Source organism: Cannabis sativa, chromosome 3 (assembly GCF_029168945.1).
Source record: "Cannabis sativa cultivar Pink pepper isolate KNU-18-1 chromosome 3, ASM2916894v1, whole genome shotgun sequence".
In the NCBI taxonomy this organism is placed as follows: Eukaryota; Viridiplantae; Streptophyta; class Magnoliopsida; order Rosales; family Cannabaceae; genus Cannabis; species Cannabis sativa.
The window spans coordinates 11,868,708-11,882,907 of NC_083603.1; the positions used below are offsets into that span (position 1 = coordinate 11,868,708).

A 14,200-nucleotide genomic window follows, 5' to 3' on the forward strand; every position below is an offset into this window, starting at 1 on the left:
GAGTCTGTCGACTCACAGTGCTATGTTTATGTGTAGGTAAGGGCAAGGCTAAGGCTAATGGACCGTGAGAGCGAGCTGGTGAAGATTGTACATGTCGGGGCGGTTAGGCCTGGAGCGTACGATCCTCGGGACAGCAAGGCTATTTTTGTAATTAGTCGCTAGGCGACAAGTACTTTGTATAGACAGTAAACTTTTGTAAAAAGTTTTGTAATCGGGATCCCGAGTATTTTGTATAAATATTTTACAAGTTTAATTAAAAAGCAAAAATTTTAATTAATCACGTTTTCCATAAACCTCGTTGATTAGCAACGAGCTGCACAGTATGTTTAAAAATCACGTAATACGCCTATGCTAGTTAGGGTGTTACAATTTGGTATCAGAGCCGCCAGGTTGTCTTTTGAAGTTCGTCACGACATGTACAATTATCATCAGCAGTTAGCTCGCTCTACGGTTCAGTAAGCTTTTATTGCTTTAGTAGTTTATTTAATTTTTATGAAAAAAGAAAAGCCTGATAGGAAGCATGTTAGTAGGCTGATAGTAGAATAGGCGCATGTTTTGTTTTTAATTTCCAAATTAAGCGACATTAGTAAGCTCTCCTTGATTATAACCTGATGTGCCAACTCTTGGTTTCGCAGGCGGTTCCGACTAGATGGACGCCAGGCAGAAAACCAAGAGCAAGGGCAACTCAGTGGGGTCGAATTAGGGTCAGGGAACCCAGTTTCCCTCGCAAGCTAGGGGCCGTGGTAGAGGTCCCAGGGGCAGGGCTCGTGGTCGGGGTGATGAGAACCCGCCACAGGCTGCCCAAGCCGATCAGGAAGCCCGGAATTGGGAGACTAGGTTTGCTGAAATGCAAGCCAGAATTGAAGAGCAAGATCTTGAGATTCAGAGATTGAGGCAGCAGGGGGCTCCTGCAGTGCCTTTGCCAGAAGTTCCAGTGGCACCCGCCCCTGCTGCTCAGGCCGAATTGGTAGTAGCGGCAAACAGAATGGAACCCTTGTACGAAAGGTTTCGGAAGCAAGCACCTCTGGTTTTTCTGGGAGGTCCAGATGTTATGAAGGCCGAACAGTGGCTAACGGTGTTCACCAGAATTCTGAACTTTATGGGTGTCACCGGTAATGACAGGGTGGTGTGTGCCACCTTCCAGTTCCAAGATGACGCTCTAGTCTGGTGGGACATGGTGTCTCAGATTCACGACGTCACCACCATGACCTGGGAAAGGTTCCAGGAACTCTTCTTCTTCCTCCTCTTTCACATACTCTTTTTTTTTTTTGGTTTACCTACTACAAAAGGAGAGGGTTAGCTTTTATTTGCGTAATGCTGTAGACTTGAGAAAAAATAAAAAAAAAAGACACGGAAAAAGAAGATGAACAGGAGAGATAGAGAGAGCTCAAATACAATAATAAATAAATAATGTGAGTGTTTTATGATTTGCTCAAGAGGACTATATATATAAATACATATAGACTCTCTTGGAATGGGAGATCACGTGGGCTTGCCTAATTTTTTTTTTAAAAAAAAACAAATATTTTAAAGAAAAAAAGTATCACTTTTAGCAATTAAATCAAAACTTTTTAAATTTATATATACATATATATATTTGAAAATTAGCGTAGTAATGCATTAGATAAAGAACATAACTAGACCTCACGGTCATTACAGAGCAGGTTCTCGGGCAAGGAGGAGACTGGAATACATCCATACTTCTGGTGGGTAAACGCTCACTTAGCCACATTATGGGCAACATAGTTACATTGTCTACTAATATTCATAAAGTTACAACTAATAAAAGGAGTGGATCTCATACAAAAGGAGACATAGTTCTCAAGTGCCCAATGGGACTCCTTCCCATTGAGAGCATTGATAGCTAGTCTCGAGTCACTCTCAATAATAATAAAATTTAAACCTAAGTCAATTGCCACAGAAATGGCTGAACAACAGGTCGCTGCTTCTCCGCATAAAGCATCCGAAAAGTCCAACTGAGTCGTGTGGATCCGAATCACCTCACCCAGGTTATATATATACATATACATAACGTGAGTTATTGCCTAAAAGTAAAAAAAAAAACAGTACACAGTATAAAAAAAATAGTAAAAAAGTAATTTTTTCCGTACAATAGTAAAATTGAAAAAAAATAAGAAAAAAGAGTATGAGGTGTAAATTTCCTTTCATATTATATTAAGTAGGGATTATTTCACAAAAACCATAAAAATAACAAAAAAAACATTACAAAAATATAGTTCCACGAAATTTTATAACATTTTTACGATTTTTTTTATTTTATTTACAGAAAATACGGTCTTTTTATGTTGTAATCTTGTTAATTTGTTGTGATTTTTTGTTATCTAGATGTTATTTTTTGTTATTATTTGATGTTATTTTCATGTTACTTTTATGTAGTTTTCTTGTTGATTTTATGTTGTTTTCGTGTTATTTTTTGGAAAACCGTAGAAATGTAAAAAAGAATATTCTTTGAACGTAAAAATGTAAATATTTTATAAAAAATTGTGTCTTATGTAATTATTTCTATTAAGTATAGTGTTCTATTTCTTATGTTTCACTGTTTTAGTTGGGATAATTACACCACACACTGAAATTTCTAACTTTTTTACTTTTATACTGTGGACGGAATTTTTTTCAAAAATACTGTATTTTTTTAAAAAAATATTGTGTAAGTTTTATACTGTATATTGTGTTAAGTTTTCACTGTTGTTCTACGGTTGTTTTTTAGTTGTTCCACTGTTGTTTTTAGTTGTTCTATTTTGTGTTCTACTATTGTTTTATAAAAACACAGTATTTTTTAATAGATTTTCGTGTGACAGTATTTTTGTAAAAATTAACTTAAATTCTAGTAATTTTGTAAGTTTCCGTTTTGGGTTGACTTAGCGATATTTTGATTTTTTAAATTGGACTAATATTTGGGCTTTGGATTAAGGATTATGGGCTTTGGATTAATATTTGGGCTTTCAACCTTGAGCATGGAAAGCCTTCAACTCCACCACCTAAGTTACATGCATCCGTACTTTTAACAAAGTTAAATTTAATTACAAAGGTAAAACGATGGGTAAATAGGATTTGTCTTCCTTATGATCATTATAAAGTTTTGTTTCATGATTGCTTTTTTAGCAAAAATTTTCTCGAATTTATAAAATTGCTGCAATAATCACCTGTAATTATATTTTATTTATTTCGATAAATAATTTGTTGATGTAATACTAACACGATTTAGATTTGGCCTAGTTCAAGAGTTTAGACAAAAAATAAATACATAAATAACAATCTAATAATGAATTATGAAAATATGTATATGCATTCTTATAGCTGATGTTTATATGTTTATATGTTTAATGTTATTAAATTAGATTTCAGATAACTCAAAATTATTAAATAGATCATTGTACTTCAACTATATCTGTAACTCATGGTCACATAAGTAAAATGTTTTAAAAAATGTGCATAATGTAATTGAAGGAGGATATTTGCAACGACTTGTGTAGTTCAAAAAATTTTTGCAATAAAAAAAAGTTTAGTGGGTAAAACTCTACAATAGTCATAGTTTAAAGGAAAAAAAAATCTTATTTATTTTAATTTTAAATGAGATCCTTAAAAATGGGGTCCTATACACTAGTCTAGTCCACTTATATCTAGGGGGAGCCTTATATTAGTAAAATTTCTATGTGTACACATTTTCTTAAAAAATAGTAATTGAATTATATGGAGGAAGTTTCAATGGTTACATTTTTATTGTAAGCATCATGATTACATTTTTTTTAGCCATTGGATCACTTTTAAATGGTTGTGATTAATTTGTAAATTAAATAAAAAATGACCTATAACCTGATATTAACCTGTTAATTTATTTCATTTTAAAACTTTAATTAGGATTAATTATATTTTAATATTAAATTAAGTATAATTATTAATTAAGGTTTTGCAATTTATTATTAAATAAGGATCTTTTAGCAATTTATTTTTTTTACACTTAAATTATTTAATTTTTTATAACAAAACTCTTTATAATTAAAAATTGTACACATATAATTTCATAATTAAATTTTATTATACTTGTAATTTTAATTTAAAATTATTACACTTAATTATTTAATTTTTTTATTTAAATATTTAAAAAGTAAAAAGTAAAATAGATTTCGGTGAGAAAGAAGAGAGGGACCTAATGGCAGATGGTTTGAAAATGTGATAGATTATGGTGAGAAAGAAGAGAGGAAATATTGGATTCCAAAAATGTGAAAGATTATGTTCATTTTCCTTCAGCTTCTTCCTTTAATGATTTTCCTTTCCTTACTTGAACAAAACCCTCAGAAATCCATAGCTAACACAATCTTCCTTTCGAAAGTGAATAATCTTCTGGAAAAGTTCCAAAATACAATAAGCAAGATTTGAGGTGGAAAGGAAAATCAACATAGCTGAGAGAGAGAATTTCAAAAATTCCTACGAGTTGAGGATTTATTTTGAACTCAAAATCAATATCATTAAGAACTTTTTTCCATTCTGATTGGACCTTCTTTTTTCTAGATAGTAAACCAGCTATGACCCTTATTGCAAGTGGCAAGCCTAGACATTTTTTGAGAATCTCATAAGATAATTTCACTAACTCTTTAGGGTAATAACCATTAAACTCATGTCTAAATGTATTTTTAGAAAATAGCTCAAGAGCCATTTTATTGTAAAAAAAATAATTATTTAAAATTTTATTCTAAGCTTGAGGCCCAACACTAGCTTGAGGCCTCATCATTTAATTGTAAAAAAAATTAATTATTTAAAATATTATTATAAAGATAGAATTTTAATTTATATAAAAATAGGTTTAATTTTTGTAAAAAAAAAATGTAAATATTATAATTAAATAGCTTAACTGTTAAAATAATTATAGTATGAATTTATATATACATAAAAAAAATTATTTATAAATTTTAATTATTAAAAAAAGTCTTGTTAAATATTTATTTAATTACTTAAAAATAATTAATTAATTTTAAAAAATAAAATTTTTACCTATTCATAACCTGCTATTACAGGTAAAAAAAAATGTAACTATATAGTTACAATAAAAATGTAACCATTGAATGGTCACCTTAATTATATACTTACTAATTTTATTTTATTATTATGTAATTAGTCTATACAATGCTAGTTGATTTTTACTTTTAGAAAAAAAGAAAAAAAATTATCTGTATTTTTTTAATGGAATTTTATTAGTATTGATTGAACATTTTTATATTTGGCACGTTGAAACTTAAAATCTAATTTTCTTTATATATAATAATATACAATGTATTTATAATATGCATTCATTAATTTTAAAAAATGAACATAATATAATTAAAGGAGGATATTCGCAATGATTTGTATAGTTCATAAAATTTTTGCAACAAAAAAAAAAAAAAATTAATGGGTAAAAATCTACAATAGTCATAGTTCAAATAAAAAAAATATATTTTATTTATTCTAATTTTAAATGAGAACCTTAAAAATGGGGTTTTAAACACTAGTCTAGTCCACTTGTATCTAGGGCGAGCTTTACATTAATAAAAAATTTATGTATACACGTTTACTTAAAAAATAGTAATTTATCTATAAAACAGTCCTGTCCTTTGACATGGGTTTGATAGTCTAGTCTTGTTTGGGTATTTTCTTGTCTTGTGATGGCGTCTTCAAGTGGTGCTATGTCTGGGGTTAGAGAGGATGTGTACAACTTTCAGGTGGAGGAGGAAGATTTGGAAGGAATGATTGTAGGAGGGGACGGGGTAGAAGAGGGGATTGATGATAGGTGGTGCTTAGTGGGGCGATTCCTATCTAATAGGATCATTGATTTTGACAAGATGCAAAATATATTGGCTTCACTATGGCAGCCGGGAATGGGAATGTTTGTCAAAAAGCTTGAGAATAATCGTTTTCTTTTTCAATTCTATCATGAAGTAGATATTCAACGTGTTATCAATGGCAGCTTGTGGACTTATGAGAGAATGCAATTGATTATTCAACGATTGCCAATGGGTGGTGATCCGTATGTTGTTCCGTTAAACAACCTTGATATTTGGGTTTAGATTCACGATGTTGAACCAGGATGTATGACAGAAGGTACAGTCTGGGGTGTTGGTAATATTATGGGTAAGTTCTTAGAGTCGGATCCGAAAAATTTCATTGGAGTTTGGAGAGATTATCTCTGCATTAGAGTGACGATTGATATAGCGAAACCGTTGAGACGGCATATGAAATTGACTAAAGAAGATGGTAACTGGTTTTGGGTTCATTTCAAATATGAAAGGGTACCGACTTTTTGTTTTATCTGTGGGATCATAGGCCATTCCGAAAGATTTTGCAACCGGTTGTTTCATCAATCGGCAGACCAGATTTCAAAACCATATGGTGAGTTCATGAGAGCTCAACCACAGAAAAGTTACAAAAACATTGGCGCGCGGTGGCTCCGTACCAGAGGATGGACTCCGGAGGTGGTTGACGGTAATAATGTACCTGGACATCAAAATTCTTCTAATCCGTATATGGAAAGAAGGGCTGACTTTGATGTAGCCAATAATCAAGGAGGAGGGAATCAAGGAAATATGATTGGCAATCAAGACAATGGTGGACGTGGTGGCAGAGGGGGTGTAAATGTGGATAATTTTGGTAAAAATAAGGAAAAGGAAATATTGGATGTTGATAATGGTGGGCTGATTATTTGTGATAAGAAAAAAAGGAAAGTTGGAGAGGGAGGTAATGTGGGTCATATGGAGCAGGCCCATGAGGGTAGTGGACTTTCAAAAAACGCATCATTGGCGGGCCTTGGCAAAGGGGCTCGCGAGACATTCTGAAAATGTTGAGTTGGAACTGTCGTGGTCTGGGGCCTACACAAAATATTCAGTTCCTTAAAGAGCTTGTTGCTCAAAAAATGCCTAAGGTAATTTTCTTGTGTGAAACTTTATGTAACAAGGAGAAAACTGAATTTTTATGTAGAAGTTTGGAGTATGAGGGTTGTTTTGTTGTTGAAGCTACTGGTAGGAGTGGGGGACTTGCGCTTTTTTGGAAGAATGAAGATGAGGTTACTATTGATTCTTTCTCTACCAATCACATTGATAGTTTGGTTCACTTTGAAGGATATGGAAAGTTTCATTTTACTGGTTTATATGGAGAGCCTAACCATAGCCTAAGGAGGAATACTTGGCAGCTTTTACGGACCTTGTTTGCCCGGTCAAAAGAGGCATGGTGTATCATGGGGGACTTTAATAATGTTCTCCATCATAGTGAAAAGATTGGGGGCAAACCATATCCAACTTGGCTTATTGAAGGTTTTCAGGAGGTGACTCAACAATGTGGATTAATTGACCTTGACTTGAATGGACATCCATATACTTGGGAAAAGAGTAGAGATACTCCCCAATGGATTGAGGCAAAGCTTGATCGTACAATGGTTAATCATGATTGGTTATTAAAGTTTCCTAACGCCAAGTTATTCAACATGGAGGTTTCTCCTTCTGATCATAGTCCTTTATTTTTGGATATGGAAAATCGGATAGCTGTTGAAAGGGTGAGACACTTTCGATTTGAAAACTGCTGGGTTAGATTTGAAGAGCGTGAGGCTATTATTTATAACTGCTGGAGCAATTCTAATGGTCTTCATATGCACCAAAATATTCAATTGTGCGGGCAGGCACTTCAAGAGTGGGGCACCCATGTCTCAGGTAACTTCTCAGCTCGAATTAAGAGCTGCAAAAGGGAGTTGTGGCAGCTGAAGAGCCGTCAGGATGCTGAAGGAAAGCAGCAGTATGTTGATACTAAACAACAGCTTTTTGAAATTTTGAACCAGAGAGAGATGTTTTGGAGGTAGCGGTCAAAACAACTGTGGCTTCAAAATAGTAAGTTTTTTTCATTCTAAGGCTTCCTCGCGTCGTCAGAATAACACTATTATTAGTTTAAAAGATGATACAGGGAATCCGAAAAGATGGGATAATGGTCTTGGCAGTGTAATAATAGATTATTTTTCTCAAATTTTTACTGCTGAACATGGGAATTGGGATGAGGTTTTGAATTGTGTAAATCCTGTAGTTGAGGAGGAGCACAATAGAAACTTACTCCAACCAATTCAAAAGATCAAGAAGTTAAAGATTCCTTATTTCAAATGCATCCCGATAAGTCGCCAGGACCGGATGGTATGAACCTAAAATTTTTCCAAAAGTATTGGCATATTGTTGGTATGGATGTGATAAATTGTGTCAAAAGATTCTTTCAGACTGAGGAGATGCCTGAGGGACTTAATGCCACTAACATTGTCTTGATTCCTAAAAAGAAGAAGCCAGATCAAATGAGTGAGTTAAGACCGATATCTCTTTGTAATGTGGTGGCGAAAGTTATCACAAAGGTGCTTTCGAATCGGATGAAGAGTTTCTTGGGCGATGTTATTTCTGAGAACCAAAGTGCATTTATTCCTGGAAGACTAATCGCAGATAATTTCACGATCTCTTTTGAAATTCTTCATTATCTTAAGAGAAAGCAAAGTGGGAAGGATGGGTTTATGGCGTTGAAGCTTGATCTTAGTAAAGCTTATGATCGGGTTGATTGGCATTTTCTTTGTGCTATGTTATCTCGGTTGGGGTTTGATGACAAATGGGTTCGGCTTATCTTTGGCTTCCTCTCTTCGGTTCAGTATAATGTGGTGAGTAGTGGGTATACGCTTGGGCCAATCACTCCTAGTAGAGGTCTTAGACAAGGTGATCCAATCTCGCCTTATCTCTTTCTTATTTGTGCTGAAGGTTTATCGGCTCTAATCAAAAGTTTTGAGGCTAGAAAATTAATTCATGGGTGTAAAGTGGCGAATGGTGCTCCTATTGTGTCTCACATGCTATTTGCGGATGATAGCTTCTTGTATTGTAAGGCCACGGAACGTGAAGTAGCAAATATTCAGCATATGCTTGATGTTTTTGCTAAAGCATCGGGTCAACAAGTCAATTTTGCTAAGTCATCAGTTTTCTTTAGTTCCAATACGTCGAGTCACATGTGGCAAACCATTTGTAATAGAATGGGGATTCGAGAGGCTGATGAGAAGAGCAAGTATCTGGGTCTTCCTAGTACTATTGGAAGAAATAAAATTGCTGCCTTTAGTTATGTGGTGGATAAAGTCCATAAGAGGGTTCAAACTTGGGACAACAAGTTCTTGTCGAAGGCTGGAAAGGAAGTGCTTATTAAATCTGTGGTTCAAGCTCTCCCTGCCTATACCTTGAATGTGTTCCTTCTTCCCGTCAGTATCTGTGATGATGTGGAGAGAGCCATAAGTAAGTTTTGGTGGAAAAGTAACAAGAACAAAGGCATCCATTGGTTGAGTTGAGACAAGCTGTCTTCCCATAAGATGAATGGAGGTATGGGCTTTCGGGATTTCAGAGATTTCAATTTGTCTTTGTTGGCAAAGCAAGGTTGGAGGCTGCTCACATGTGAGGATAGTTTGGTTACAAAGATTTTCAAAGCAAGATATTTTGCTCATGGTAACTTTCTTACTGCATCTCTAGGAAGCAACCCTAGTTATATCCGGAGGAGTTTATTGGAATCTCAATAATTGGTGGTTGCTGGTGCGAGAAGGCTGGTGGGAGATGGCTCACGGGTTAGCATTCTTAAGGATCCATGGCTTAAGGATGATGTTAATCCTTTCAATGTATCTTCTCACCCGAGCCTAACCAACAAAATGGTCAATTCATTGATGGAAGTAGACAAGATTGAGTGGGATAATGAGATTATCTTGGACATGTTCAATGATAGAGACCAAAGGTTGATCTGGCAAATTCCTTTGTCTGCTATGTCTACGGATGATAGCTGGTATTGGGCCAAAGAAAATAATGGTTTTTTCTCTGTAAAAAGTGCCTACAGATTGCAACAGAAAACTTTTTCTAGGCCTGGTACTAACTCTCCTGCTAATCTTTGGAAGAGGCTGTGGAATCTTAAACTTCCCCCAAAGGTGCTTAATTTTTTATTGCGAGTGTGTGTTAATAGTCTTCTAACAAGGTTCTAACTAGCAACTAAACATGTGCCTATTGCAACATGCTGCCTGATGTGTACTGCTGCACCAGAAACAGCACTTCATGTGCTTGTTCGTTGCCCTTTTGTTGCTGTGTGTTGGAGGCAGACGAAGGTGCCTGCTGTTGCACCTGCTGCAATGCTATTCACGAGCTGGTTTGAGGCAGGATTGATCTCTTGGAGGGAAGAAGAGAGTGTTGAAGAAGCCATGGTTCTTTGGTCTATTTGGAATACTAGAAATGATGTGGTATGGAATGCTAAAATTCCTATGATGGAGGAGGTAACTCAGCTTGCTAAAATTACCTATGTGGACTGGTTTAATGCACAAAAAGCTGCTGCAGACACTCCCAAAGATTACCATGAGCCTCGGTCTGATAAATGGAAGGCCCCGGAGTTTCCTATCATCAAAGTAAATGTGGATGGAGCAGATTTTCTATGGAGAATCGGTATGGAGTTGGTCTAGTGGCTTGGGCTGCTTCTGGTGTGGTTCTACAGGCCAAAACAGTGTGCAAGTTGGGCGCACTTCAGCCACATGAAGTTGAAGCAATGGGAATGAAGGAGGCTTTGAGTTGGATTAAAGCTAATGATTGGCAAGATGTGATTGTTGAGTCAGACTATCTACAAGTTATTTCAGATTTAAATTGTAATAAAAATATGGCTTCTCCTTATGGCCATATTATTTCTGATTGTAAGGTGTTGTTTGCCGAAATTGATAATGTTTCGTTATGTTTTGTTAAGCGATCTGCTAATAGGGTGGCGCATTGTCTGGCGCGATCCTCTCTTGGCGAGGCTGATCGTATTTTCAGTAGCTACTCTTTACCTACTGTTATTGCTTCCCTAGTTCGGTATGATTTAAGTTAATAAAGTTTCGATTTTATTCAAAAAAAATAGTAATTTAATTATATACTTACTAATTTTATTTCATGATTATGTAATTAGTCTATACAATGCTTATGGATTTTTTACTTTTGAAAAAAAAAAATTATATGATGTACTAACTTTTTCCCAGTTATTATAAAAATACTGTGACACACTTACATTTACGTTTTTACTGTTTATATTTATTTGGCAGTATACTGCCATTAGTTATAGGTTTTTATATATTAGCTTATCCCCATTTCTTACACATTTCCCTTTTTTTTAGTTCGGCAGTGTACTGCCTTTTAATTCAGCCTTTTTTTTTTGTTTTTTTTTTACTGATTGTGTAAAAGTGACTAGTTCTTTATTTTTTTTTTTTATTTTAATAGATTTAAAAATTATTATTTATTATTTTTAATATATAATAATTATTATATTATATTAAATGGTTGATGGGATGTGGGCTGTCACAAAAGTGACATGTTTTTTTATTTTTTTTATTCAAATAGATTTAAAAATCTCACCCTCCATGTCCTACTATTTATCTTCTCCTTCATCTTCATCTTTTAGTTTTTTTACATAAATCCAACCCCCATGTTCTACTATTCAACTTCTTCTTCTAGTTTTTTTTTTTTTCAGGCACTTATTGTGAAGTGAGTGGTTTATATTTTTTTTTTAAATTTGTAGAGTTTTTTTATTTTTCATCTTAAACTTCCATATACATTTCCCACTTTTTTTTGTTGGAATTCTTCTATAAATATTACTTTTCCTCATTAACATTGGTCGTTAACCGATCTTCCTCCCCTGTTGCCAAAAAGTCCCCAAAACAACCTCAAAAAAATAAAAGCCGAGCATCAATGGACAAGAAGAGTTTGAAAGATAATCCTCCTAGCCATACTTCCATAGTTCTTGCTAAAAGAAAATTAGGTTCTGGTACTTCAAAGAACACTAAGTCAAAATACTCTCAATCTGTGTTGGAGAACTCCGACTCTGATTTTGAGTTTCAGCCAAAGTTTCAAAGTCTCCCAAATCTGATAAGGTTTTTTTCTATTGATCTTGTGTTGTTTTAGGATTTTTTTCAAGTTGATTATGTTTCCTATTTCTTTCGTTTTTTTTTTTTGCATGTTTTTTAGTCCTATTTTATAGTTTTCTGTTTGTTTGACTCTGTGTCTTGTTGTTGTTTTGGTTTTATTTTGTTAACTCTTAGGGAAAGGGTAAATATCAAGTGAAGATTGTTCAATCAACTGATCTGTTTGAAGACATAATTGGGAAAAAGGTTATTGAGGTGTGCCATTTCATTTTTTTTTAGTTTTAATGTTTTTTTATGCTTATTTTTGATGTTCTTTATTTTATTTTATTTTTTTTTTGTGTTGTTTTAGTTTTGTTTTAGTAGTGTTTTCTTATGTTTTTTTTATAGGATTGGGAATCCAAGTACACCCGATCGGAATACTACCATTACAGAGTTTTTTTATGCTTATTTTTATGTTCATTATTTTTTTTTTTGTGTTGTTTTAGTAGTGTTTTCGAGCATTGTCACATTCTCTTGAAATAATTATGTTCTTTTTCCCATTGTCCATTGCTCTTTATGAGAACTAGTATAGATTCCATGTCCTGTCATTTTTCACAATGTTTCATTTACGTGGCCTTTTTTTTTCATATTAAAACAACAGTAAAATAACACTATAAAATAATAATTTGTTCTTGATTTAGTAATGTTTTCTCTTTGCTAGATTTTATGGTTTTTTCCTGGTGTTTCAATGATTCTGGTATTGATTTGTCTGTCCTCAACCATGAAGGAGAGGTGAAGTTTGTGTTTTGTTACTGTTTACAGTATAAAAGTAAATATATTGGGCTTAGGCAGTATAAAAGAAATAAAAATGGGCGTGGACAATAAAAATGTAAAGTTTGCCGTGTCCCAATTTTTTTGAAAATATTTGGTAAAAAAACAGTATTTTTGTAAGTTTCCCAAAAAAAAATTATCTGTGTTTCTTTTTAATAGAATTTTATCAGTATTGGTTGGACATTTTTATATTTGGCATGTTGAAAACTTAAAATTTAATTTTTTATGTATAATAATATACAATGTATTTATAATATGTATTCAGTAAATTTTAGAAAATTTTAAATAATTAACTATTATGATATTTTTAACACGCAAGTATCCGTATCGTTAACAAGTAATAGACTCACAAAGAGTGAGGTCGATCCCAAAAGGATTGTAGTTAAATACTTTAAAATTAAAATTTTACTTCTATTTGGCTATATCGAAATTAAGAGAAAATTAAAATTGTAAAACAATAAAGAAACAGTAAAAATAGGAAGCAAGTAATTAATATGTAAATTAACGATGATTAAAAGTTAGGGTTTTCGATTTTAATTGTATCTATCGATTATAGTTTAACATGATTCAATTCCTATTACCAAATTCTATGCAATAGCAGGTTTACTCAAGTAATTTATAGTCTTCTCAGATATATAAATTTCAATTACATGCAAATTTTCTACTCTCATGATAAATTAAATATATAAAAGGCATTAAACATAAAAACCATATAAGTTATCCAAACTATTTAGGTACTCTCATTCTATATCGAAAATTGTTTCTATTTCAATATAGCATAATTGACACTCACTTCTCAAATTTTGCATAAAAATCACTGTCAAACAATATCTATCTAAACCCTGTTTAGCTACTCATGTTCATCGTAGTAATTTTACACATATTAATTCAAAATAGAAGAAAAAAATAGAAAAGAAAAGAATGTTGAAAACCCCGTTGAAAAAGTCTTTAAGATTGATTTTGCTCTCTAATTTTCGTACTCTTGAATTGCTTACTGAAAAATATTGAAGTCCCACTCTTTTAATAGCTAAAAAAAAGATTAAAAAAAAAAATCATCTTTTTGAAAATTAAAGGGGCGCGCCTCGACATGGAAATCCTACGCCTCAGCCCGTGTTTCCAAATCTTCATGTCCTCCATAGATTACTAAACACAGGCCTAGGCATAGGATTTCTATGCCTAAGCATAACCTCCATTTATTTGGGCAGTGAGCTTTCTGCTGCATTAACTGATAGTATTTTAGCCATAACTCTCTTAATATTGCTTGGAATTGGACGATTCAAGATGTTTCAGAAAGATAAAAGAGAGATCTAGAACTTTTATATTTCAATTTTCTCCAAAATCTGATCAGAACATAGTCTAAATTAGGCTTAAAGTTTTAACATTATTTTCTTGCATAATTTTCTCTATTTTATAGATCATCTTTTTGTGAGATTTAACCAATTTATACATTTCAAGTGTCAAAACTTAAAATTGAAGAAAACAATCATA

General features: G+C 33.2%; 1 protein-coding gene across 1 annotated transcript; it reads left to right on the forward strand.

The window, feature by feature from the left end:
- The first annotated feature begins 6,829 nt into the window (after window positions 1-6,829).
- Window positions 6,830-12,677, forward strand: LOC133035920 (uncharacterized). Its single transcript, XM_061112363.1, has 9 exons — window positions 6,830-7,836; window positions 8,233-9,324; window positions 9,583-9,955; window positions 10,124-10,423; window positions 10,510-10,859; window positions 11,087-11,106; window positions 11,512-11,525; window positions 12,080-12,157; window positions 12,603-12,677. The coding sequence occupies exons 1-9, from the start codon at window positions 6,830-6,832 to the stop codon at window positions 12,675-12,677; spliced, it is 3,309 nt and encodes a 1,102-aa protein (XP_060968346.1).
- Window positions 12,678-14,200: the final 1,523 nt, after the last annotated feature.

Excerpts from the sequence above, each read along its gene's own strand:
- LOC133035920 (XM_061112363.1), top strand. The coding sequence starts at position 6,830 with ATGTTGAGTTGGAACTGTCGTGGTCTGGGGCCTACACAAAATATTCAG. Across the intron at positions 10,424-10,509 it reads CGGAGTTTCCTATCATCAAA|GCCAAAACAGTGTGCAAGTT; the intron begins GTAAATGTGGAT and ends GTGGTTCTACAG. Across the intron at positions 12,158-12,602 it reads TTGGGAAAAAGGTTATTGAG|ATTTTATGGTTTTTTCCTGG; the intron begins GTGTGCCATTTC and ends TCTCTTTGCTAG.